This window comes from Myotis myotis, unplaced genomic scaffold (assembly GCF_014108235.1).
Source record: "Myotis myotis isolate mMyoMyo1 unplaced genomic scaffold, mMyoMyo1.p scaffold_m19_p_4, whole genome shotgun sequence".
NCBI lineage: Eukaryota > Metazoa > Chordata > Mammalia > Chiroptera > Vespertilionidae > Myotis > Myotis myotis.
In genome coordinates, this window is record NW_023416346.1 from 100,427,622 (window position 1) to 100,454,096 (window position 26,475).

The 26,475-nt window shown below is 37.6% G+C and overlaps 1 protein-coding gene across 4 annotated transcripts in view; it reads right to left on the bottom strand.

Moving 5' to 3' along the window:
* Nucleotides 1-26,475, bottom strand: part of RPS6KA6 (ribosomal protein S6 kinase A6) — a 232,026-nt gene that overhangs the window by 112,740 nt on the left and 92,811 nt on the right. For 3 of the 4 annotated variants that reach the window (XR_004966969.1, XM_036305340.1, XM_036305338.1), the window contains exons 7-9: nucleotides 16,392-16,498; nucleotides 14,714-14,751; nucleotides 13,451-13,477 (exon numbers count right to left, since the gene is read on the bottom strand). Coding sequence is in view for 3 of the 4 variants with exons in the window: in XM_036305340.1 (XP_036161233.1) it covers nucleotides 13,451-13,477; nucleotides 14,714-14,751; nucleotides 16,392-16,498 (172 nt within the window). In the remaining variant the exon portion in view is untranslated. The remainder of the gene's footprint in view (nucleotides 1-13,450; nucleotides 13,478-14,713; nucleotides 14,752-16,391; nucleotides 16,499-26,475) is intronic. The other variant, XM_036305339.1, reaches the window with a different exon arrangement.

Here is a 26,475-nt window from a genome sequence, read left to right on the forward strand (position 1 = left end):
GGCATAATATTAGAAAATAACTAGAATAAAAACAACCCAAAACACTCAAACACTTGGAAGCTGAATAGCATGTTATTACATATTGATTGGGTTACCAATGAGATCAAAGAAGAAATTAAAAACATCCTGGAAACTAATGACAATGAAAACAAAACAATCCAAAATCTATGGGACACAGTGAAAGCAGTCCTGAGAAGGAAGTTTATAGCTCTACAGGCCTACCTCAAAAAACAAGAAAAAATGGTAGTAAATCATCTAACTCTACATATCAAAGAATTAGAAAGAGAGCAACAAGAAAAGCCAAGAGTGAGCAGAAAGAAGGAGATAATAAAGATTAGAGCAGAAATAAATGACATAGAGACCAAAAAATCAATACATAAAATCAATGAAACCAAGAGCTGGTTCTTTGAAAGGATAAACAACATTCATGAACCTCTCACCAAGAAGCAGAGAGAGGACCCAAATAAACAAAATCAGAAATGATAGAGGTGAAATAACAACAGACCCCACAGAAATACAAATGATTGTTAAAAAACTACTATGAACAACTCTACTCCAACAAACTAAACAACCTGGAGGAAATGGATATATTCCCAGGAAAATACAACCTTCCAAAACTCAATCAGGAAGAATCTAAAAATCTCAATAGGCAAATAACTATGGAAGAAATTGAAGCAGTCACCAAAAAGCTTCCATCAAACAAAAGCCCAAGGCCAGACGGCTTCACAGGGGAGTTTTAACAAACATTCAAGGAAGAACTAAAACCTATTCTCCTCAAACTATTCGAAAAAATTCAAGAGGAAGGAACACTTCCAAGCTCATTCTATGATGCCAGCATCACCCTAATACCAAAACCAGATAAAGACAACACAATGAAAGAGAATTACAGGCCAGTATCCCTCATGAACATAGATGCCAAAATCATCAACAAAATCTTAGCATATCGCATCCAGCAGTACCTCAGAAAGATCATACACCATGATCAAGTAGGATTTATCCCAGGGATGCAAGGATGGTACAATATCCGCAAATCAATAAACGTGATACATCACATAAACAAATTGAAAGAAAAGAAACCACATAGTCATATCAATTGATGCAGAAAAAGCATTTGACAAAATCCAACGCCCATTTTTGATAAAAACTCTCAGCATGATGGCAATAGAAGGATCATACCTCAACATAATAAAAGCCATATATGAAAAACCCACAGCCAACATCATACTCAATGGACAAAAACTAAAACCATTTCCCTTAAGAACAGGAACAAGACAGGCATGCCCACTCTCACCACTGCTGTTCAACATAGTACTGGAAGTATTAGCCATTGCAATTAGACAAGAAGAAGAAACAAAAGGCATCTAAATTGGAAAAGAAGAAGTAAAACTGTCCTTATTCTCAGATGACATGATATTGTACACAAAAAACTCTAAAGATTCCATCAAAAACATATTAGACTTAATAAATGAATTCGGAAATGTAGCAGGATACAAAATTAATGCCAAGAAACTTATGGCATTTCTATACACCAATAACGAACTTACAGAAAGAAAGACTAAAAAAGCAATCCCATTTACCATCGCACCAAAAAAATCAGGATACCTAGGAATAAACTTAACTAAAGAGATAAAAGACCTCTACTCAGAAAACTACAGGACATTGAAAAAAGAGATAGAGGAAGACATAAACAGACGGAAGAACATACCATGTTCTTGGATTGGTAGAATCGACATCATTAAAATGTCCATACTACCCAAAGCCATCTATAAATTCAACACACTTCCCATTAAAATACCAATGGAATTTTTCACAGACATAGAACGAACTCTCCAAAAATTTATCTGGAATAAAAAACGACCCTGAATAGCTGCAGCAATCCTGAGAAAGAAGAACAAAGTAGGTGGGATCTCAATACTAGATATAAAGCTGTATTACAAAGCCACTGTTCTCAAAACTGCCTGGTACTGGCACAAGAACGGACATATAGATCAATGGAATAGAATAGAGAGCCCAGAAATTGACCTGAATCAATATGCTCAATTAATATTTGACAAAGGAGGCAAGAACATACAATGGAGTCAAGACAGTGTCTTCAATAAATGGTGTTGGGAAAATTGGACAGATACATGCAAAAAAATGAAACTAGACCACCAAATTACACCATACACAAAAATAAACTCAAAATGGATAAAGGACTTAAATGTAAGACGGGAAACCCTAAAAAAAACTAGAGGAATCCAAAGGCAACAAAATCTCAGATATATGCCGAAGCAATTTCTTCACCGATACAGTTCCCTAGGCATTGGAAACTAAAAGTAAATAAACAAAGGGGACTACATCAAAATAAAAAGCTTCTGAACAACAAAAGAAACCATCAACAAAACAACAAGAAAGCCCACTGCGTGGCTTTGGAAAACATATTTGCCAATGTCATATCTGATAAGGGCCTAATCTCCAAAATTTATAGGGAACTCATACAACTTAACAAAAGGAAGATAAACAATCCAATCAAAAGATGGGCAAAGGTTCTAAATAGACACCTTTCAAAAGAGGACATTCAGAAAGCCAAGAGACATGTGAAAACATGCTTAAAGTCACTAATCATCCGAGAGATTCAAATCAAAACAACAATGAGGTACCATTTCACACCTGTCAGAATGGCTATTATCAACAAATCAACAAACGACAAGTGCTGGAGAGGATGTGGAGAAAAAGGAACACTCATGCACAGCTGGTGGGAATGTAGACTGGTGCAGCCACTATGGAAGACAGTATGGAGTTTCCTCAAAAAGTTTAAAATGGAACTCCCATTTGACGCAGTGATCCCACTTCTAGGAATATATCCCAAGAAAATAGAAACACCAATCAGAAAGGATATATGCACCCCTATGTTCATAGCAGCACAATTCACCATAGCTAAGATCTGCAAACAGCCTAAGTGCCCATCAGCAGATGAATGGATTAGAAAACTGTGGTACATCTACACGATGGAATACTATGCTGCTGTAAAAAAGAAGGAATTCTTACCATTTGCAACAGCATGGATGGAACTGGAGACCATTATGCGAAGTGAAATAAGCCAGTCAATGAAAGAAAAATACCACATGATCTCACTCATTTATGGATAATTAAGACCATTATAAACTGATGAGCAAAAATAGATACAGAGGCAGAGCAACATTGAACAAACTGTTAAACTCCAGCGGGAAGGCCTGGGAGGGTTTGGGGGGAGGGGTAAGAGATCAACCAAAGGACTTGTATGCATGCATATAAGCATAACCAATGGACACAAGACACTGGGGGGTATGGGAGGCTATGGGAAGGTCAAGGGGTGAAAAAAAAAGGAGACATATATAATACTCTTTGTAATTCTTTAAGCAATAAAACAATAAAAAAAGAGAAAGAAATGATATGGTTGATAAAATTATCCTACCTGAGAAATGAATCATATTTGCTATATAAAAAAAGTATTCTTAAAATACTTGCTGTGAATGGTCACACTTTAACCAATATTATTGGAATATTGAGAGGTTAAATCTGTAAGTTTATTACTCATTACAAAACTCTGAATTAGGATATAATCATAAAACAGTATAAATTATCTAAGGTGTATTATTGCTCACATTTTAAAGATACTCAGTTAAAATTTTAAGTACACATATATGGGAATTTTTCAAGATGGCTGCAGAATAGGTGGAAGGTACACTCACCTCTTTCCAGTGCCAAACCAGATTTACAGCTAAATTACAGAGCAATCAACCCAAATAACAAAAATGAAGGTCAGCTGAACAGGAATATTATATCCAAGGATTAATAAAAGAAGCTACATAGAGACTGGTAAGAAGGGCAAAGATAGAGAGGACTGTCCCCTGCACCCATGATGGTAGCTGAGAAGCTGAAGGGAAAGCTGCAAAAGTCCCCCATGAGGAGCATGGGCTTTCAACTCCATGATGAGCCCCCCCAACCCAGAGCATCAAGACTTGGTGAAAAAAAAAGCCTGCATAACATTTAGAGGTAAAAATTAGTGGGGATTCTGTCTGCAGGGAATAGAGGGTCTCCTAGAATGCTAACACACAGGAGCTGGTTCTCTGGCACTTACCTGGGGCTCTGGTAGAGGGAAGGTGACTCAGGGCATACATCCATCACAAAGAGAAAAGCTGGGTGACACAGCCCCAAAGAGAGATCTGAAAGGTCCACTAATAAGGTCTCGGTCCTGAGTCAACATCCCACACCACTCTCAGGTACCATCTTTCCAGGGTTAGGCACTCTTATTTTTACACAGCTTGGGGGAGTGCACTAACAGTTCTCCACTTACTGGTGATACCACTCTGCCAAGCTTGAGTCTGGCAGAAAGTCCTGTTGGCTGCAACCAACAGGGACATTGGTGGGTCTTTCTCTGGAGAAACTACAGGCAGACACTCAGACAGACACTGAACTGTAGGGCTTAGGAACTGTGGCCAGTCTTCCTTTCCAACCTGTAGGCTCAGCCAGCACCACCCCTAACAGGAGACAGTTTTGTTCTATCTTCCCAAGTCCAGATGGCTGCAACCTGCTGATCTCAATTCCACTGGGGAAGGAAGGGCCACCAAGAGTTGGGACATTTGGAGCACATCTCCCTCAGAGGCTCCAGTCTGGGGCTCAAGTGGGTGAAGCTTGCCCTGCTCCAGCAGGCTTGGCTGGCACCTCCCCTAATGGAAGAATATCTTGAACTGGTTCCCAAGTCCCAGTGGCTCCATCCTGCTGAGTTCAATTCCATGGGGGGAAGAGAATTCCAGTGAGAACTGGGACCTTTAAAGAATGTCTCACTCACAGCCCTCACCTGGGTCTCTAACAGCAGCTCTAGAACAAAGGAGAGGCGAGAAACTTGCCTGTCTCCCACAGGGTTAACCAGTAACACCCCAAAGGAAGACTGCCTTGATCTGTTTTCACAGATCTCAATGGACCCACTCTACTGATCTCAGCTCAGTGGGAGGAAGGGAATGCTGCTCAAAGATGGGACTTCTGGAGTGGGTCTCCCTCACAGGCTCCAATCCAGAGTTCAAGTGGGCAGGCTGTGCAACTAAGGGGAGGCATGGAGCTTGACCCTGCTCCTGCAAGATCACTCAGAGCCACCTCCAATAGAGGACAGTTTCTATTTGTTTTCCCAAGTTCCAGTGGCCCTACCCTGCTCATCTTGCTCCTGTAGTGGGGATAGCTGGCTGATCCCAACCTGAATTGATGGTGCACTCCTATTGGGGGAGCTAGAGTTAGAGACTCTATCAGAGACTCAGTGGTATGGCTCTGAAGAAAGGACCACATTCTCTCCACTGAGAGGCTGACCATACTATCCCCAAGTAGAGGACCCTACTAACACTATACTCCATACCCAGTCATCCAGCCCTACATGAACAAATGGAAGAATATAACATGTTCATGGATTGGTAGAATCAACATCATTAAAATGTCCATACTACCCAAAGCAATCTATAGATTCAATATGCCATTAAAATACCAATGGCATATTTCACAGACCTAAAACAAACTCTCCAAAAATTCATTTGGAATAAAAAATGACCCCAAATAACCGCAGAAATCCTGAGAAAGAAGAACAAAGTTGGAGGGATCACAATACCAGATATCAAGCTATATTACAAACCCACCATTCTCAAAACTGCCTGGTACTGGCACAAGAACAGACAGACTAATGGGACAGAACAGATAACCCAGAAATCGACCCAAGCCATTATGCTCAATTAATATTTGACAAAGGAGGCAAGAGCATACAATGAAGTCAAGACAATATCTTCAATAAATGGTCTTGGGAAAATTCTACACAGCAAAAGAAACCATCAACAACACAACAAGAAAGCCCACTGAGAATGTATTTTCCAATGTTATACCAGAGGGTGTAATCTCCAAAATGTATAGGGAACTCATACATTTTAACAAAAGGAAGATAAACAATCCAATCAAAAAATGGGCAAAGGACCTAAATAGACACTTTTCAAAAGTGGACACATATAAGACCAAGAGACATATGAAAACATGCTCAAAGTCACTAATCATCTGAGAGATGCAAATCAAAATGACAATGAGGTACTATCTCACACCTGTCAGAATGGCTATCATCAACAAATCAACAAACAACAAGTGTTGGCAAGGATGTGGAGAAAAAGTAACTCTCATGCACTGCTGGTGGGAACGCAGACTGGTGCAGCCGCTGGGGAGAACAGTATGGAGTTTCCTCAAAACAATGAAAATGGAACTCCCATTTGACCCAGTGATCCCACTTCTAGGAATATATCCCAAGAAATCAGAAACACCAATCAGAAAGGACACATGAACCCCTATGTTCATAGCAGCACAATTTACAATAGCTAAGATTTGGAAACAGCCTAAGTTCCCATTAACAGATGAGTGGATTAAAAAACTGGGTACATCAACATAATGTAATACTACACTGATGTAAAAAAGAAAGAACTTTTAACATTCACAACAGCATGGATGGCCTTGGAGAGCATTATGCTCAGTGAAAAAAGCCAGTTGCAGAAAGATAAATATCACATGAGCTCCTTCATTTGAGGAATATGATGAACAACAAAAACTGATGAACAAAAATAGATCCAGAGACATAGAAGCATGGAACAGACCATCAAACCTCAGAGGGAAGGAAGGAGAGGGTGTGTGTGTGTGGGGGGGAGGTATGGAGGGGGTAAGAGGTCAACCAGAGGACTTACATGCATGCATATGAGCATAACCAATGGACATAGATATTAAGGGGGTGAGGACATGTGCTACATGGTGAGAGTGGCCGGAGAGAGGTCTAAAGGGGGAAAAGGAGACATATGTAATACTATAAACAATAAAGAATAATAATAATAAAAGAACAGGCATATAGAGCAATGGAATAGAACAGAGAGCTCAGAAATAAACCCACACCTTTATGGTCAACTAATATTTGACGAATAAGGTAAACACATACAATGAGGTAATGATAGTCTCTTTCATATATGGTGTTGGGAAAATTGGACATATACATTCAAAATAATGAAACTAGACCACCATCTTATACCATACACAAGAATAAATCCAAATGCATTAGAAACTTAAATGTAAATATTGAAATCATAAAAATCCTAGAAGAAATATAGGCAGTTAAATCTCAGATATTTCGAGGAGCAACTAAGATGGCGGCATAGGTAAACACCGGGAATTCGCCGCCTCTCACAACAATTGAAAATTACCGCAAAGGACTGAGCAAACATCATCCAGAACAACAGGAAGGCTGGCTGAGTGTAAATTCCACAACTAGAAGGAAAGAAAAGCACGCTGAGAGCCAGAGGCGCTGCGGAGGTGAAGTGCAGAGGTACGGCGGCTCGCGCGCGTGGAAAGGGGGTGGTGCCTGAGGACGCGGCTGTCTTTTTGAATCACCAACTCCCGACTGCTCTGAACTCCGGTTCCGGGAAGTCTCTGGGGACCCAGGTCTCATACGGGGAGAAGCTGGTCTGTCCGGCAGCGAGCGAACTTGAGGGCGGCTTTCACTCAGAGGTGCTTGCAGCCCTTACCGGAACACTGAGACGCGCGACTCCGGGCGGAGAATCGGCCATGGCTGCTTTCTCCGCCCTCTGACTCCCTGAGACCCCGCCCCACCCAGGCTGCGGCAGAGGCTTTTGCATGTGAATGTACCTAACTGCAGCCGAACCAGGCAGACCTGGAACTTCCAAGAGAAGGCCCAAGGCCCCGCAGCGGCTTGCATTGCTTCACAGCTGAGCCTCTTCGTGGCTCCTGCTGTGTGGCCTCAGGCAGAGGCTGAATTAGCACCTCCTTAGAACCAGGAGCCACTGTACCCAGTGGTCAGAGGGGGTCCATCCAGATTGCAACTCCTCAGATCCATAAGGGACGCACTCGGGGAGCAGACTCAGTGAGCACCAAAGCCCCACTGAAGCAAGTCTTGCCCCAGAAGGGTGTCTTCAGCACAGAAGTTCTCCCACTTTAGACACAGCTGATTCTCACAGCCAATTGGCCTGGAGGTCAATTCCTCCCAGCGATTCTACAACAACCAAGGCACCAAGAGTGCACCAAGAGTGTCCACCCCAGGTAACTGGGGAGGCTGAGCTACTGGGCCCTACAGGACACCTGGCGCACAGGGCCACTCTATCAACACAGGGAAGCTGCCAAAATGCGGAGACAAAGAAACAGGTCACAAATGGCAGAAATGGAGGAAAGCAAACGATTGGATATAGAGTTTAAGGCCACGGTTATAAGGTTTTTCAAGAATTTTATGGAAACCGCTGATAAATTTAATGAATCCCTCAATAAGTATAGGGAGACCATGGAGGACATGAAAAAGGACCAACTAGAAATTAAGCATACACTGACTGAAATAAAGAATAATTTACAGAGATCCAGCAGCAGAAAAGAGGATCCCAAGAATCAAGTCAAAGATTTGAAATACAAAGAAACAAAAAATACCCAACCGAAAAAGAAAAAAGAAAAGAGATTCCAAAAATATGAAGATAGTGTAAGGATCCTCTGGGACAACTTCAAGCGTACCAACATCAGAATTATAGGGGTACCAGAAGGAGAGAGAGGGCAAGATATTGAAAACCTTTTTGAAGAAATAATGACAGAAAACTTCCCCTACCTGGTGAAAGAAATGGACTTACAAGTCCAGGAAGCGCAGAGAACCCCAAACAAAAGGAATCCAAGGAGGACCACACCAAGACACATCATAATTAAAATGCCAAGAGCAAAAGATAAAGAGAGAATCTTAAAAGCAGCAAGAGAAAGACAGTCAGTTACCTACAAGGGAGTACCCATACGACTGTCAGCTGATTTCTCAACAGAAACCATGCAGGCCAGAAGAGACTGGCAAGAAATATTCAAAGTGATGAATAGCAAGAACCTGCAACCAAGATTACTTTATCCAGCAAAGCTATCATTCAGAATAGAAGGTCAGATAAAGAGCTTCACGGATAAGAAAAAGCTAAAGGAGTTCATCACCACCAAACCAGCATTATATGAAATGCTGAAAGGTATTCTTTAAGAAGAGGAAGAAGAAAAAGGAACTCTTACCATTTGCCACAGCAGGGATGGAACTTGAGAGCGGATAAATACCACAGGATCTCACTCATTTGTGGAATATAATGAACAACATAAGCTGATGAACAAGGACTGATCCAGAGACGGAGAGGCATTGATTGGACTGTCGGGACTTGGAGGGAAGGTAGGGGAGGGTGGGGGTAAGGGGGAAAGATCAACCAAAGGACTTATATGCAAGCATATAGGCCTAATCAATGGACATGGACAACGGGGGGGTGAGGGCATGAGCGGGGGTGGGAGGGGTGGGGGGTAGAGGGCAACGTGGGGACAAGGACACATATGTAATATCTTAATCAATAAATAAATATTAAAAAAAAATCTCAGATATTTCTAGAAGCAGTATTTTTGCAGGTATATCTTCTAGGGCAAGGGAAACAAATAAAAAACATGAAACTATATCAAACTAAAAAGTTTTTTCACAGCAAAAAATCCCATCACCAATCGTGTGGTGATTGCAATGGGGAGGTGAGATGGAAGGAGGTGGATAAGAATATAGTGAGTATAAACATTGATGGACAGAGACTTGACTTGGGATGGTGAACACACAAAACAGTGTACAGATGAAGTGTCATAGAATTGTGCCCCTGAAATCAGTATAATTTTGTTAACCAGTGTCACCACAATAAATTCAATTTAAAGGAAAAGAATGAAAAGATAATTTGAAAATCAAGAGTGATGGGCTAGGGAAGAGAGCTGCCAGCTAATGAATATCTAACTTCTTAACCCATAATGCTATTTAATAATACTCCATCCCATTTAGAAATAAAATATATTGTAATTATTTATTTTAAAAGTGAAAAGATAACCCACTGAATGGGAGAACATATTCACCAATGATACATCTGATAAGTGGTTAATATCCAAGATATATAAAGAACTTATAAAACTCAATACAAAAAACACACACACACACACACACACACACACAAACAATTTTGTTAAAAGATGGGCAAAGATCCAAATGACACTTTTCTCCCAAGAGAACATAGAGATGGCCAATAGACATGAAAATGTGCTAAAGTAACTAGTTATCACAGAGATACTAATTAAAACCACAATGAGATATCACCTCATGCTATTCAGAATGTCTATCATAAATAAATCAACAAACATCAAGTGCTGGTAAGGATGTAGAGAAAATGAAACCTTCATGCATGGTTGATAGAAATGCAGACTGGTGCAAGCACTGTAAAAAACAATATGGAGTTTCCTCAAAAAATTAAAAATGGAACTGCCTTTTAAGCCAGAATTTCCACTGGATATGTATCTGAAGAGACCCGAGACCCTTATTTGGAAAAATATTTGTACTCCCAGTTCATTGAAGTTTTATTTGCAGCAGCTCTGGAAACAGCTGAAGTATCCATCAGTACATGAGTGAATAACAAAGTTGTGGTAATTTACCACAATGGAATACTACTGGGCCATAAAACAGAAGGAACTCTTATTCTTTCTGACAGCATGGATGAACCTGGAGAATATTCTGCTAAGTAAAATAAGCCAGTCAGAGAATGACAAATGCCATATGATTTCATTTATATGTGGAAGCTAATGAACTAACTAACAAAATATAAATAGAAACATGAACTAACAAACAAAATATAAGTAGACACAGATACATAGAACAGACTGTCAGCTGTCAGAGAAGAGGAGTTTGGCTAGGATTAAACAAAATTTATTATACATATATAAAAAATAAAACACATAGACTCATTCAGCAGTATGTGATCGCCAAAGGGAAAGGGAGTAGGAGGAGGTAAAAGAGGGAAAAGGGGGAATAGAAGTGGTAAATTAGAAAGAGACTTTACTTTGGGCGATGGGTATGCAGATGATGTTTTGCTGAGTTTACACTTGAAACCTGTATGGTTTTATCCAATGTTAAACCAATATTATATATATATATATATATATATATATATATATATATATATATATATATATATATATATATATAATCACATTTTCTTCCTGTTAAAAGCCTTGTGTCCATTGCTTATAAATTAATATTGATTCTAACTAATCTTCCCTCCTCATGCAGTTTAAGTCCAAAGGTGCAAAACCAAAATTTACTTCATAAGTCTAAACATAAAACAACTTGAAATAATTATTCACCCAATTAACCTTAATGTAGAAGAGAGATATAGGTATGATTTATTCTACTTTTTTCCTACCTTTCTTTCTCATCCCTGAAAAATAGATATAATTTATTAAGAAAAAATGAAAATAATCCTATATAATAAAAGGCTAATATGCAAATTGTCCCCTTGGGAGTTCGACCGACCAGGAGTTTGACCAATCGCTATGATGTGTGCTGACATCCAGGGGGGTGCTGTGGAACAAAGGAAGGCCCAGCCAGCAGCTGGCAGCCGGGAGAAGGAAGGCCCCAATTGGCCCTGATCGCCAGCTAGTCCTAAGTACTCTACCCGTGCACAAATTTTGTGCACCAGGCCTCTAGTTAAATTACCATTAGTTTTTCAAGTAAAGTTAGAGTACTACAACACAAAAATTGCATATTATATAAAATAAAACTCAAATCTCACCTCTTCATATTTTACTTTCCTTTTCCTTTCAATACTTTTAAATCTACTTTGCTTATTTTATATATGAACTAGAGGCCCAGTGCACAAAAATTTGTGCACTCGGGGTGAACGGGGGGGTCCCTCAGCCCGGCCTGTGCCTTCTCGCAGTCTGGGACCCCTCGGGAGATAACGACCTGCTGGCTTAGGCCTGCTCCCGGGTGGCAGAGGGCAGGCCCAGTCCCTAGGTGCAGCCCCTGGTCGGGCTCAGAGCAGGGCCAATTGGGGAGTTGGGATGCTGCCCCATGTCATGCACAGAGCAGGGCGGATCAGGGGGTTGGGGTGCCGCCCCCGTCACACTCAAGGCAGGGTCGATGGGGAGGTTGCGGCGCCACCCCGTCACGCACAGAGCAGGGCCAATCAGGGGGTTGGGGTGCTGCCCCGTCACACACAGAGCAGGGTCGATCAGGGGTTGGGGAGCTCCCCCCTGTCACGCACAGAGCAGGGCCCATCAGGGGGTTGGGGAGCTCCCCCTGTCACGGACAGAGTAGGGCCGATAGGGGAGTTGGGGCACCGCTCCCTGTCACACACAGAGCAGGACGGATCAGGGGGTTGGGGTGCCGCACCCTGTCACACTCAGGGCAGGGCCGATGGGGATGTTATGGCTCTACCCTGTCACACACAGAGCAGGGCCTGTGGGGGGGGGGGGTTGGGGCGCTGCACCCTGTCACACACAGAGCAGGGCCCATCAGGGGGTTGGGGAGCTCCCCCCTATCAGGCACAGAGCAGGGCTGATCAGGGGGTTTGGGCGCTGCCCCCTATCACGCTGATCCTGCTGCCGGGAGGCCTCTTGGCTCCGCTGATCCCAGTGCTAGGAGGCATATTACCCTTTTACTATATAGGATAGAGTCCTGGTGCACGGGTGGGGGCCAGCTGGTTTGCCCTGAAGGGTGTCCTGGATCAGGGTGGGGGTCCCCACTGGGATGCCTGGTCAGCCTGGATGAGGGGATGATGGCTGTTTGCAGCTGGTCACACATCCTTCAGAGTGGGGGTCCCCACTGGGGTGCCTGGCCAGCCTGGGTGAGGGGCTGAGGGCTGTTTGCAGCTGGTCACACATCCTTCAGGGTGGGGGTCCCCACTGGGGTGCCTGGCCAGCCTGAGTGAGGGGATGATGGCTATTTGCAGCTGGTCACACATGCTTCAGGGTGGGGGTCCCCACTGGGATGCCTGGCCAGTCTGGGTGAGGGGCTGAGGGCTGTTTTCAGGCTGGCGGGTGACTGAAGCTCCCAACCGCTCCTTTTTTTCTTTTTTCTTTTTTTATTCTGGCCCAGCTTTAGCTCTGAGGCTCGGCTCCAGCTATGAGACTTCCGCTGCTGAAAGTAGGTTTCTGGCCTTTTTTTACCTTCTGTATTTGAAACAATGTTGCGATCCTGCTGGCTGAAGCCCAGCCCGACTAAAGCAGGTTTCTGGGGTTTTATTTAACTTCTATATTTGTAACATAGTTGCTTAGAGTTGCAGCTCAGAGGCCTGCAGTGGCAGGCGGGGAACGTTGGAGTCCTCTGTCACTGAAGCAAGCAAGCCTCATGTTCGCTTTAAGCTTCCTGGCTGCCGGCCACCATCTTGGCTAGCAGTTAATTTGCATATCACCCTGATTAGCCAATGGGAAGGGTAGTGGTCGTATGCTAATTACCATGTTTCTCTTTTATTAGATAGGATAAGAAAATAAGGCTATGAATCAATAAGATTCACTAAACATTATCTGAACTTTATCACATTTGCTTGCATTTTCAAGTTAACAGCTTCATACTTTATCTTTACAATGAAGGGGTATACTTAGGAGTTTTAAAGCAACTTACCTTTAAAGTGTACTGGTCCAAAATTCCCTGTAAAGACCACATCTTTATTTTATCTGTTTTAATATTCTGATAATTAAATACAGAATTTACTCTCTAATTAAAACATAAGTAACCTTTTGAGATTGGCTCACTCAGCAAAATGCCCTGTGTTCATCCAAGTTGCTTTATATATCACAAATTCTTTCCTTTTTATAGCTGGGTAGTAGTATTCCATTGCATGGATGTATGTTTTCTCATTCACAGTTTAAATGACATTTAGGACATTTCTAGTCTTTGACTATTACAAATAGAGCTGCTATGAAAATTCATGTGTAGGTTTTTGTGTGCACATGCGCTTTTATTACTCTAGGACAAATGCCCAGAAGTGTGACCACTATATAATTCTATTTATATCATATTTTCAAAATAACAAAATTAGACATGTAGAAAAGATAACTGGTTGTCAGTAATTAGAGGAAAGGAAGGAAGGGTGTAACAATAAATGGACAGCACAAGAGAGTTCTCTTTGTGTTTGTAGGATAGTTTTGCATATTGATTGTCCTGGTGGTATTCAACTCTATATATGTGATAAAATGTCACAAAGATGAACAAAAAAATATATGCAAAACTAGTAAAATCTAAGTAAAGCATATAGTCTAGTTACTTATAATGTACCAATTTCCTGTGTTTGATAATGCAATGCAGCTTTGTAAGATGTCACCACTGAGGGATGCTGGGTACACAGGACCTCTTGGTACTATTTTTGCAACTCACTATAGATCTAGAGTTATTTCAAGATAAAATGTTTTTAAAATGGTATGATAAGGATATTTTGTGCCTAAGAAGCCTGTGAGGATTAGCACATTGTATAAATTCTTCAATATTAAAAATAAAATATGCCATGTTTTGTAAATAAAAAACAAAATTAACCTTGGATTATAAACACTTGGTTTAAAAGTTTATAATTCACTGTTTTCCAAATGTGATAACCACTTATGATAACTTTTCAATCTAGACTAAAACTAAGATAATGTGCTTTTACCTAGAAAACCAAATGTCATTTCTGAATTAGGGCAGCAACTCTATTGTATAATTTTTGGTATTATAATTAGACCGTATTCAGAGCTATTTTATCTAACCTTCAAGTTAATTTTTGTACACAAAAGAGAAGAAAAAATGCAAATTAAATCAAGAAAAAGGAAAGAAAGTTAACAGGCTTAGTTAAATATTAAAATAATGAAAAATATAAAACAAGCTTAGGGTAGAATAAGAAAATTTGCATACCTGTTAACTTGATATGTCCTATTTCATCAAGCAAAATGCTGTAAATAAAAACTTACATTCAATAAAATGGAATAAAATAGCTTATATAAAACATTTCATAAAAAATCTTCACAAAATTAAAATAGGTCAGTGTCTCTTTGAAATACTAGAAATAAATGATTAATTGAAAATCAATGGGCTTTTCTTGTTATCCAACAACAAATAGAGAAAGAAAATGACATGAATTTTGCCCAAAGTAACTTCGATCAGTTACTTATACCAAGAAATGCCCCCACCCCTCTAGATCATTTATATTTCTGAAGATCTTAATGAGTACTCTATCATTTTAATCATAGAATGTATACACATTCATTTCTCCTATTGGACTCCCATTTTAAAATAAATTATTCTTGAAATATTTCTGGATTTGTATGTTAGAGCAGTACAAGGAGGCCAAATCATTTCTAATCGGATTCCATCCATTTCTTTAACCAACATGTTTTTTAATAATGCATTCATTTTTTTAAAATCACAAGCCATGTGGTTCCAATACACTTTAATTTTTATTCAATTTTTAAGTTTAGCAAATCAACTTTTCCTAAACAATACTTTATATGAGTTTCTATCATTTTCTTTAAAAATTTGGTAAATATAAATTTTAAGTAACAACAGAAAATCTTTAGAAACACCTTAAAATAATTAAAGCAGTATTTTGCATCTCCTTGTAATCATTGTGCCCAGGAAGTTCAAAGCTATACAAATCCTTGCACTATTAAGAGTCATAAGCTTGTGTCACTTAGAAAACATCCTTGGTCAAAGTATTGGAATCCAGTTCATATCAGGAAATGAGTGGGATTCAGAATACCCTGAGCACCAATTTCCAAACTAATATCACGATTTTTATAAACATATTAGTTGACTTTTTGCTCCACTAGTTTCCCTTTTTATCTTATTTACATTTAAAGTCATGTTTGCAGTTATGGGTCTTTGATAACTGAAGATCACAGGCAAGCCACACATAGTTTTAAACTTTTATAATTGTGTTTATACCACATGGTCTAGTGTCCTATTATTGATTATTCAAGGGTCTTTGGTCATTGGTGGTAGCAAGACTTAATAGCCTTTAGCCAGTGGTGCCACAGTCAGATTTCACTGTAATATCTAAAGGGTCAAGTAGTGTTTTTGTACCACTATCATTTCAAATTTGGGTATTCTGCCATGGAGCAATCTGTACTGGGCTGAAACTTGACATATGTAATACTCAACTTTAAGGTTTATCTCTGCTTGGTAGCTTCTTAGAATAATGAGAGCTGTAATGTTGACTCTTGTGTTCTTAGAATTTAAATGGCATAGCTTTCTAAATGATTTTGTCCAAGTTTAACAGTCCATTGTAGGAGCTTTGTGACTTTAATTTCAGTGTTTTTGTTTTGCTAAAAAATATACCAGTTTCCAGTAAAGCATCATATTTTTATTCACTACTAAATGAGAATGCATTGGTACAAACACTATCACATGAATAAATAAAAATGAATAATTGGAAAAAAATCAATGGGTATCTTATGAACATTACTTTCTATAAGTTTCATATAACTGAAATTCATACATATTTTCATATAATCTTTAAATAAAAGATGTAGTGGAGAAAAAAGTCATTATATAACACTGGTAATAGAGATATGTAAGGAGAATATAACTGTACTTTTCTGGCTTCAGGTCTCTATACACAATTCCTAATCGGTGCAGATGATCCAAAGCAAGCGCTAGTTCTGCAAGGTAGAATTTCACATCTTCCTCTGTAAACAGAACCTAAAATAAAACAATAATTTACCATTTTATCATTTTTCAATATTGTATTTTCAAAAATTTACTTCTTTAAAAACCAGTAAACAGACAAATCTAGAAAAAAGGAAATATGAGAAACAGATGGAATTAACTACTTTTAAGAATCTTCTTCAATATTAGCTATTGAAATATAAATATTCCTAAAAGGTATTTTGTAATTTGTATATCTTCTTAAACTGAATGCACTATATAGGATTTACCCTTTATTTTAATATGATTATCATTTTTAGTACTCTACTACAATATTGTAAAACCTACTGGATGTTAAAAGTATACGGGATATTTTGGTTTAGCATTAGCAATTCCACTATTTCTATTTTTTTCTTTCACTGTCTATTACATCTCAGATTTTTCTCTTTGAGCAGCTCTACTAACTCAAAGTTTCTAATATACCAACACAAAGTATTAAATTAGTAACTCATTTTAAACAAAATCCTAAACTAAATCTCTGTCCTAAGGGATAGTTCCAGGCCTCTTCTGCTAATAAAGTACATGAGTTTAATGGCACTGTGTTCCTCAATCATTTTATGCCTGGGAATAGAACTTCTAGGATGATGTGAAAAGAACACTGGACTTGGAACCAGAATTAAGAGTATAATGTTTGACATGGCACTTAGCCCTCTGGCCTTCAATTTCTAAACGTAAAATAAGGATAATAATATCTGTTTATCTAATAAGGCTGTTGTGTCAATTTAGTTTACATGGGTGAAAAAAAAAACTTCATAAATTGTAAAATGCTATGTGTGTAAAATGCTGTGTAAGGTATTATGATTATAGATTTATGTCTACACTCATAAGTGAGTGTTAATTTACACACAGAATTAGGTGCTACTCAATCATTAGATGTAATTTTTAAGATTTATCAAGGGCTTCCAATTGGCAAAAAAACAAACTTGTCTAGAAATTTTAATTTTCATTGGTTATTTGGATTACTAGGAAAGGGTAAATTTTGAATGAAGTATCATAAAGATTTTTTAACTGGCTTGCCCATTTAGAGTTATGGCCACAGAATTACACAATGCAGACTCAGTTTACTGGTAAAATTGCAAAGAATGAGCAGCTAAAGATAAATTTTGATACTCTACTTACTTTTAAAAATGATTTATAGAAAAAGATTGTTCATTAAGTTTCAAGAGAGTCCATTTGACATAATGGCAAGAGTATGATAACATCATTCCCATTTGATATTTCATTAAGAATAAAAATACTGCCCTGACCAGTTTGGCTCAGTGGATAGAGTGTCAGCCTGCAGACTGAAGGGTCCCAGGTTCGATTCCGGTCAAGAGCATGTACCTTGGTTGCGGGCACATCCCCAGTAGGGAGTGTGCAGGAGGCAGCTGATCAATGTTTCTCTCTCATGGATGTTTCTAACTCTCTATCCCTCTCCCTTCCTCTCTGTAAAAAATCAATAAAATATATTTTAAGAATAAAAATACTTGATATTTTAACTTCTGAGGAAGGCTAATAAAAATGTTCACTGAAACTTAACGTATAAGAAAACCCTAAACAAAAATCTTGCAAACTCTAAATTAAAGAAACTATGCCTAGGTTATAGTTTTTGACAAGCATATTATCTTGTTATAAAATTTTCTCTGTAGAAAGCCTCAGGATAGATGCAAATAAACTTGACTAAGTAGAAATTACTTCCATTCACTTGACATTCATTAGGTTATTACAATCTTCCAAGCAATGCTATGAGGTAGGTATGATCATCCCCTTACATTTGGAGAAAAAATCAGTGATGAAACAGCTTGCCAGAATAACACAGTAGGCCCAGGATTTGAACTCAGGAATACTTCTCCCTAAGAACTTCCCCTTCTCCATAAGCCGCTTCTGCCATATGCTGTGTTACAACTAATATTTTTAAAGTTTTAAGTCCCTTAATATTAATACTTTTCTATTCATTAATCATTCTATCAAAAGTACACTGAAAATGAAAGTAATCTAATACCCTGGTCCCTGAGGTAACCATTGCTAGTCTTTTGTTGTTTGATAATCAAATCATTCAGGTATGTATGTATATATGTGTTTTAACACATTTGAGATCATACTAATACACACACAGTATTTAATAGCCTTCTTTTCTCCTATTTATTATATCATAAGCATTGTCCCATATCTTTAAAACTTATTTATAAAGAAGTTTCAGTACTGCTATAAAATCAACATACTAATTTACCGAAATGTTCATTTAGGTTATTTCCAGCTTTTCACTATTTTAAATAATTATTCAACATGCATATATTTTTATATTTATGATTATTTCTCCAATATGAGTTCCTGAGCAATAAAACAAGAAATATTGGGTTAAGGAGAAGAAATAGTATAATTTTCTTGACATACTCAAAAATTATTTTGTAAAAAGGTTACAATAATTCCCACTCCCATCAGCAGTTTATAAAAGTATTTGTCTTATCACATACATGATAGCACTAAATATTGCCCCTTTAAAAATATTTTCTAATTTGATATAAATGACATAAATTCCTTTAATTTAAATTTTTATTGTTAGGCTATACATTTTCTTCATGTCTAGTGGCCTATTGTTTTAAAGAATTGTAAGTAATGCTTTTGCCTATTTCCCAGTATGGACTTACTGTTTTTTCAATAAGTATAAGCTTGTTAAATATTAAAAATGTCAGTTCTCCATTATATTACTTGTTAGTATTTTCCCCAATTTGTGCTGGTTTTTGATGTTCAATAATTCACAATTTTATGTAGTCAAATTTACATAATCATTTTTGTGTGATTTTGCTTCATTATTTTAATGATTAAAGAGATCTCCATTCAATAGTCAACTACACATTTAGCTGCATCTTCATTTAGAATAATTGTTTTCCCAGATTTAGCACTTTAACATAAGTAAAATTTATCTTCGGGTAAAGATGACATTTTAAAATGATTTGTTTTCTGTAATATGTAACCAATTTCTCATATACTGTTTACTGAACAACAAATATCTTTGTCTTTAACTTCTGATAATTTTTCTAACATAATATATGTTAAGTCATATATACCAGAATATTCCTTGGCTATCCAGAATGTGTCTAGTCTTGTTTTGATAATATGTTTTGCTTATAGCAGCAGCTTTATAAAGTTTTAAGAGGTAGAGCAAGAAAATGGTATTCTTTATTTTAAAAATGTCTTGGTATTTTTCATCTGCTTGCTTCTCCAAATAACCTGGAAAAATCATTCTGTCAATATCAAACAAACAAAAATTTCTATTGGTGGATTTATTGGGAATTTCTTAAGCTGATAAATTAATTCTGGAAGAATTGGCAACTTTACCATTATCAGTCACTCATCCCAATATATTTTCTTTATATTAGCAAAGTAGAGAATGACTTAAGAGTTTTTTGTATTTGTGTGCATGTGTATTTTAGAGAAGAGATATTTGAGGAGGTACCATCCTTTTAAAATATGCATGAGGCACATTATAAAATTCTAGAAATATAATTTTAAAGTATTTTTCTAAGGCATAGATAAAAATCCATATTTTGGATAATATAACAGTCTTTGTGCATACAAGTGAAGTATAACCAATAAAAAAACTCTTTATTAATAGGCTGTGTATAGACGTAACCATTAAGTCATTTTTCAAAGCCCGTTCAATGCATATACTAATTTATTGTTTTTTGGGAAATGCATTTAAAATGCTTGCTCTTACCTAATATTCCAGACTTAGGAATCAAAACTTACTGACTGCATCACTGTGCTAGTATGGGTTTAGATAGTCCCACATCGAGAATGGAGGTCTGAAGAGTTTAAAAAAAAATTAGAAATGACTACAAGAATTCTCATACACATTCTTGACACTTCTACAATCTAACTCAAGAAATCATACATACTTGAGCCTTGTTATACTGTTTGTCCCTCTATGTCTTGGGATCAGCTTTTAACAAGGTCCAATAAAGACCCTCCTTGGAAGGGGGTTCTATACAGACTCTACCATATTCTGAATTCTGTTCTATAGTAAACAATATACCAAGATCACAATCTATATTCATGCATGGTATAATCTGCACTGGAGGGAGACATATATAAGCCAGAGACCTTAGCCAATTAAGAACTGGCTAGCATCCCAGAAGCACACTGTTCCTTTTTCATAGCAACTTTCCAAACTCTGGGATTCAACAGTAGCTCCTCCACACGCAACATTTTAATTCTGCACGTGAGATGTTGAGTCACAGTCACCCAATTAAAGTGCTACCTCCAGACTACCACTTTAAGACAAAATGAAGTAGACAAGGACAGGATTTACTCTCCCACCTGAAACCAGTAAAGCACAGAACAAAATATATGAAAAGACACTTTTCAAGACATTAAACATCAGGCAACAAAAGGACAGTGAATACTGAGAGATGAGAAACAAATGAGATAATCCCTACAACTCTCCTAGCTTACTACCTGGAAAGAGTTTTCAAGCAGCAGTGTAGGTACAGCTAAGTCAGGCAGAGTCTGGAAGACTCCCTGAGTTGATGAGACAAAGCAGAGTCTGGGAAGAAAAGAGGGGTAAAATTCACAAGATAGAGCAAAGAAGGAAAAGTTGCAGACAAGAATTGAGTTATATGTATGACCTTCCTCAACTATTCAGCAGAGAAATACTCAACACATGTGAGTGAAGAAACTATCCTGATCCAGGAAAAGAACCAATGAAAGAATTAGAGAAACTGATCCATGGAGCTCAAACAAGGCCAGGAAGAATTCCTGTTACCTCTGGCCAGAGCAGAAAACCTTATAATTCAGAGGTTATTAGATAAGCAAGTGGGTTTTGCATTAAAATAGAGGAAAATTAACCCGGAATTAAATGCACCTCTGATCCAGTTTAACAACCAGAATTAAACTAGCTACACATTCTTGAACAAAGCTAAATAATATTTATAAGAATACAAAAATATCCATCACTTAATAAGGTAAATTTCTGAATGTCTGTCATCCAATAAAAAAAATTGCCAATTATGAATATGAAGAAAATATCTGAGCTCAGGAAATAAACAACCCTAAAGGATTAAGTGAAATAATATGCAGAACCTACAAATGACCAGGAAAGGGACTGTTCCTACCAGTAGGAGTGAAAAACTTAATAATTCACATGGTGTTATTTAGAGTACTAAGAAGTCATGATTCAGTATTGGAAGAAAACAATCCTAGATTAAATTCTGCTCTGGTCCCACATAACAAAGATAAAAATAAGACTTAAAAGGTTAACTGCATCAAAGAACAAAGCTGGATACTACTCATAAGAAAACATAAGTATTTAGAGTAAAAGAAAACTAAATTTATAATGTCTGCCATCCAATATTAAATTGCCATGCAGTTTCACTGCCATTGAAGCAAAAAAGAAGAAGCAACAGATAATACCTAAATAAATAGCTGTGTTGCAATAAAACTTTATTTTTTTAAAATTGGCCATTTAGCAAGAGACAATAAATACCTGACTCCTGAGTTAATTACAATATCCCTGACTTGCGTGGCTAAGTTGGTTGGAGCTTCTTCCTGTGCAGCAAAAGGTGGGGGGTTCGATTCACAGTCAGGGCACATACCAAGGTTGCAGGTTTGATCCCTAGTCAGGAAACATGTGAGAAACAACCAACTGATGTTTCTTTCTCACGTTATTGTCTCTCTGTCTCTGTCTCTCTCTCCCTTCTTCTATCTAAAATCAAATTTTACAAAAAGATTTATACTACAAACCCTAAAGCAGCCCCTAAAATAAAACAAGTAGTGTAGATAAAAAGTCAACCACAGAAAAAGCAAATAAAATTGTGAAAGTTCTTGATCTTTAACAATTGAAACATGAACTTCAGCAAGAGACAAAAACAAAACCGCACAGTTATAATAGTCTAATAGCAATTATACTGCACAATTCAGTGATTGTAAAGTTACCTGTAACAAGCAATGTTTGTCTCCTATTTTGATACCTCTTAAACTTATGCCTCTGTGTGTTTTTGCATTTTTACTGAATGTAAACATCTGTTACATTTTTGGTTAAGATAATTTAAAAGTACCATTTATTATTATCATTTCTACTAATGCATTGGTGAAACCAATAAAGAATCTGCATTAAAAAAATTGCGGAGTAAGGTGGGAAAATAAGGGGGGTGTGAAGAACAGATGGGGCCAACCAAAAAAAAAAACAAAAAAAAAAAACCAAAAAACACACGCCACAAAACCAATACCTATAGAACTTTAAAAAAAAGAGAGAGAGATAGATAGAAGAAGATATAACCAAGTGAAAGAATACACCATGTTCATGGATTGGTAGAATTAACATAATTCAAATGTCCATACTACTCAAAGCAATCTATAAATTCAATGTATTCCCTATTAAAATGCCAATGACATGTTTCACAGATCTAGAACAAATACTCTAAAAATTTATATGGAAATAAAAAAGAACCCAAGTACCTGCAGCAATCTTGAGAAAGAAGGGCAAAGTCGGAGGGTTCACAATACTATCAAGCTAGCCTACAAAGCCTTTATAAATAAGATAGCCTGGTACTGGCACAAGAACAGGCATATAGATCAATGGAAGAGAACAGAAAACCCAGAAATCGACCCAAGACATTATGCTCAAAGAATGTTTGACAAAGGATGCAAGACAGTCTCTTCAATAATTGGTGTTGGGAAAATCGAACAAGTACATACAAAAAAAAAATGAAACTAGACCACCAGCTTACAACATACACAAGAATAAACTAACAATGAATAAAAGACTTATATGTATATCATGAAACCATAAAAATTTGGAAGAAAATATAAGCAGCAAAATATTAGACATCTCAAATAGAATTTTCACTGATGTGATGATTAGGGCAAGAGAAACAAAGGAAAATATAAACAAATTGACTGCATCAAAATAAAAAGCTGCACAAGAATATAAACCAGCATCAAAATGAAAAAGAAGCCCTAGCCGGTTTGGCTCAGTGGATGGAGCGTTGGCCTGTGGACTGAAGGGTCCCAGGTTCGATTCCGGTCAAGGGCATGTACCTTGGTTGCGGGCACATCCTCAGTGGGGAGTGTGCAGGAGGCAGCTGATCGATGTTTCTCTCTCATCGATGTTTCTAACTCTCTATCTCTATCCTTTCCTCTCTGTAGAAAGTCAATAAAATATATTAAAAAAATGAAAAAGAAACGCAGTGTATGGGAGATATTTACCAATGATACATCTGATAAGGGGTTAATTTCCAAAATATATAAAGTACTCATACAACTCAACCAAAGAAAGACAAACAATCCAATTAAAAAATGGGCCAATGACGTAAATAGACACTTCTCTAAAGAGGACATACAAATTGCCAATAAACATTTTAAAATGCTCAACATTACTAATCATCAGAGAGAGGCAAATTAAAAGGACAATGAGGTACCACCTAACACCTGCCAGAATGGCTACCATCAATAAATCAAAAAACAGCAAGTGCTGGGGAGGATGTGGAGAAAAAGAAACCTTCATACACTGCCAGTGGGAATACAGTCTAGTGCAGCCACTATGGAAAACAATGTGGAGTTTCCTCAAAAAATAAAAAATGGAACTGCCATCTGACCCAGTGATCCCACTTCTAGGAATATATCCTGAGAAGCCTGAAACACCAATAAGAAAGGATACATGTACCTCTATGTTCATAGCAACATTATTTATAACTAGAGGCCTGGTGCCCTAAATTCATGTACTCAGGGGTAGGGGGGCCTTCAGCCCAGCCTGCACCCTCTCGCAGTCTGGGAACCCTCAGGGGATGTCTGACTGCCGGGCCTCAGACATTCTTAGTGCTACTGAGGAGGCAGAAGAGTCTCCCACCACCACCGCTGTACTGCCAGTTGTGAACCTGGTTCAGGGCTTCTGGCTGAGTGGCGCTCCCCCTGTGGGAGCGCACTGACCACCAGGAGGAAGATCCTGCATTGAGCGTCTGCCCCCTGGTGGTCAGTGTGCATCATAGTGACTGGTCGTTCCGCCATGTGGTCGATTTGCATATTAGCCTTTTATTATATAGGATAGCTAAGATCTGGAAACAGCCCAAGTGCCCATCAGTAGATGAGTGAATAAAAAAGCTGTGTTACATTTACACAATGTAATATGATGCAGCAGTAAAAAAGGAGGATCTCTTACCCTTTGAGACAGCATGGATGAACATGAAGGGTATTATGCTAAAATCAGTGACATAAAGACAAGTATCACATGATCTCATTCATTTGTGGAATCTAATGAACAAAATAAACTGCTGAACAAATAGACCAGAGACATAGAAGCATGGAACAGACGGTTGAATCTCAGGGCAAAGGCGGGGGTGAGTGGGTGGGTGGGAAGGGATCAATCAAAGAACTATTATGCATATATGAATAACCCATAGACACAGATAATAGGGTGGGGGGGCCTGGGGAAAGGGCTGGAGGTGGGCCATAAGGGGTCAATGAGAACAATAAAGGGACATATGTACTAGTAATATTTTCAACAATATTTTTTTTAACAATAAAGATTTTTTTAAAAATGTACAGAACAAATAGGCAAGATTTTAGGAAGATCATTAAGTAGATTTAATACCATTATCAACCGCTTGATCTGATGATATCTATAGAACTTTCCTTACACATTAGCAGAATAAACATTCTTCTCAAGTGCAGATGGAACATTTACAAAGATACACCACATTCTGGAACATAAAACAGTTTTTAAGTGAATTTAAAATACTTCAAATCATAAGCCATACAAAGTATGCTTTATGCCCACAATAAAATTAAATTTAAAGTCAATAATGTAGTTATCTGAAAAATGTCTAAATATTTGTAAATTAAATAACATACTTCTAAATGCCCCATGAATCAAAGAAGAAATAAAAAGAAATTAGAAAGTATGTGAAGTGAAAGAAAAGAAAAACACATAGCAAAATTTGTGAGATGATGTTAAAGCATTATTTAGAGGGAAATTTATAACACTATACACATATATTAGAAAAGAAGAAAGGTCTCACATCAATAACTTCACTCTCCATCTTAAAAAAACACACAAAAAACAGAAAACCTAGTGAAACACAAAGAACAATGAAAACTAAATGAATAAAGATTAAAGTGGAAAACAATGAAATGGAAAACAATAGAAATACAATAGAGAAATCAATAAAACCAGAATCTGTTCGCTTCTCTGAGAACAATAGAATTGATAAACCTCTAGCAAGGCTAAGCAGGATGAAAAAGAGAGAAGACAAAATACCAACATCAGGAATAATGATACCAACATAACTAATGATTCCAGGACTCATAGAGAGAATACTAAGAGAATATTATAAAGAACTTCATGCCAATGAATTAGAGGAAATTTCTTTTTTTATATGTTTATTGATTTCAGAGAGGAAGGATGAGGGAGAGATAGAAACATCAATGATGAAAATCATTGATTGGCTACCTCCTGCACACCCCCCACTAAGTATAGAGCCCACAATTGGGCATATGCCTTGACCTGGAACCAAACTGTGACCTCTTGGTCAATCCTCAACCACTGATCCACACTGGCCGGGCAACAAATTTCTTAAAAGATACGATATACCAAAGCTCATTCAAAAAGAAAGGTAAAATAAAAAGCCCCAATACATTTAATATGTAGTTCAATACCTTACTATTAAAACACACACACACACACACACCCCAAAAAACAAACAAACAAACAAAAACAGGCTCAGATAGTTGAATATTTATGAATCATTCAATGACAATTTTATATTGATCTGATCCAGAAATTTGAAGAGTAAATAACAACTGTCTCTATATAACCAGAATTGATCTGACATCAAAACTAGATATAGATACAAAAAAACTACAGTCAAATATTCCTCATGCAAACAGTTTACAAAAATTAACAAAATAAAAAAATAACAAATTTTTAGCAAATATCATTCAATAATCTGCAAAAAGGGTAATACAATGTGACTATGTGGTGATCATTCACAGATGCA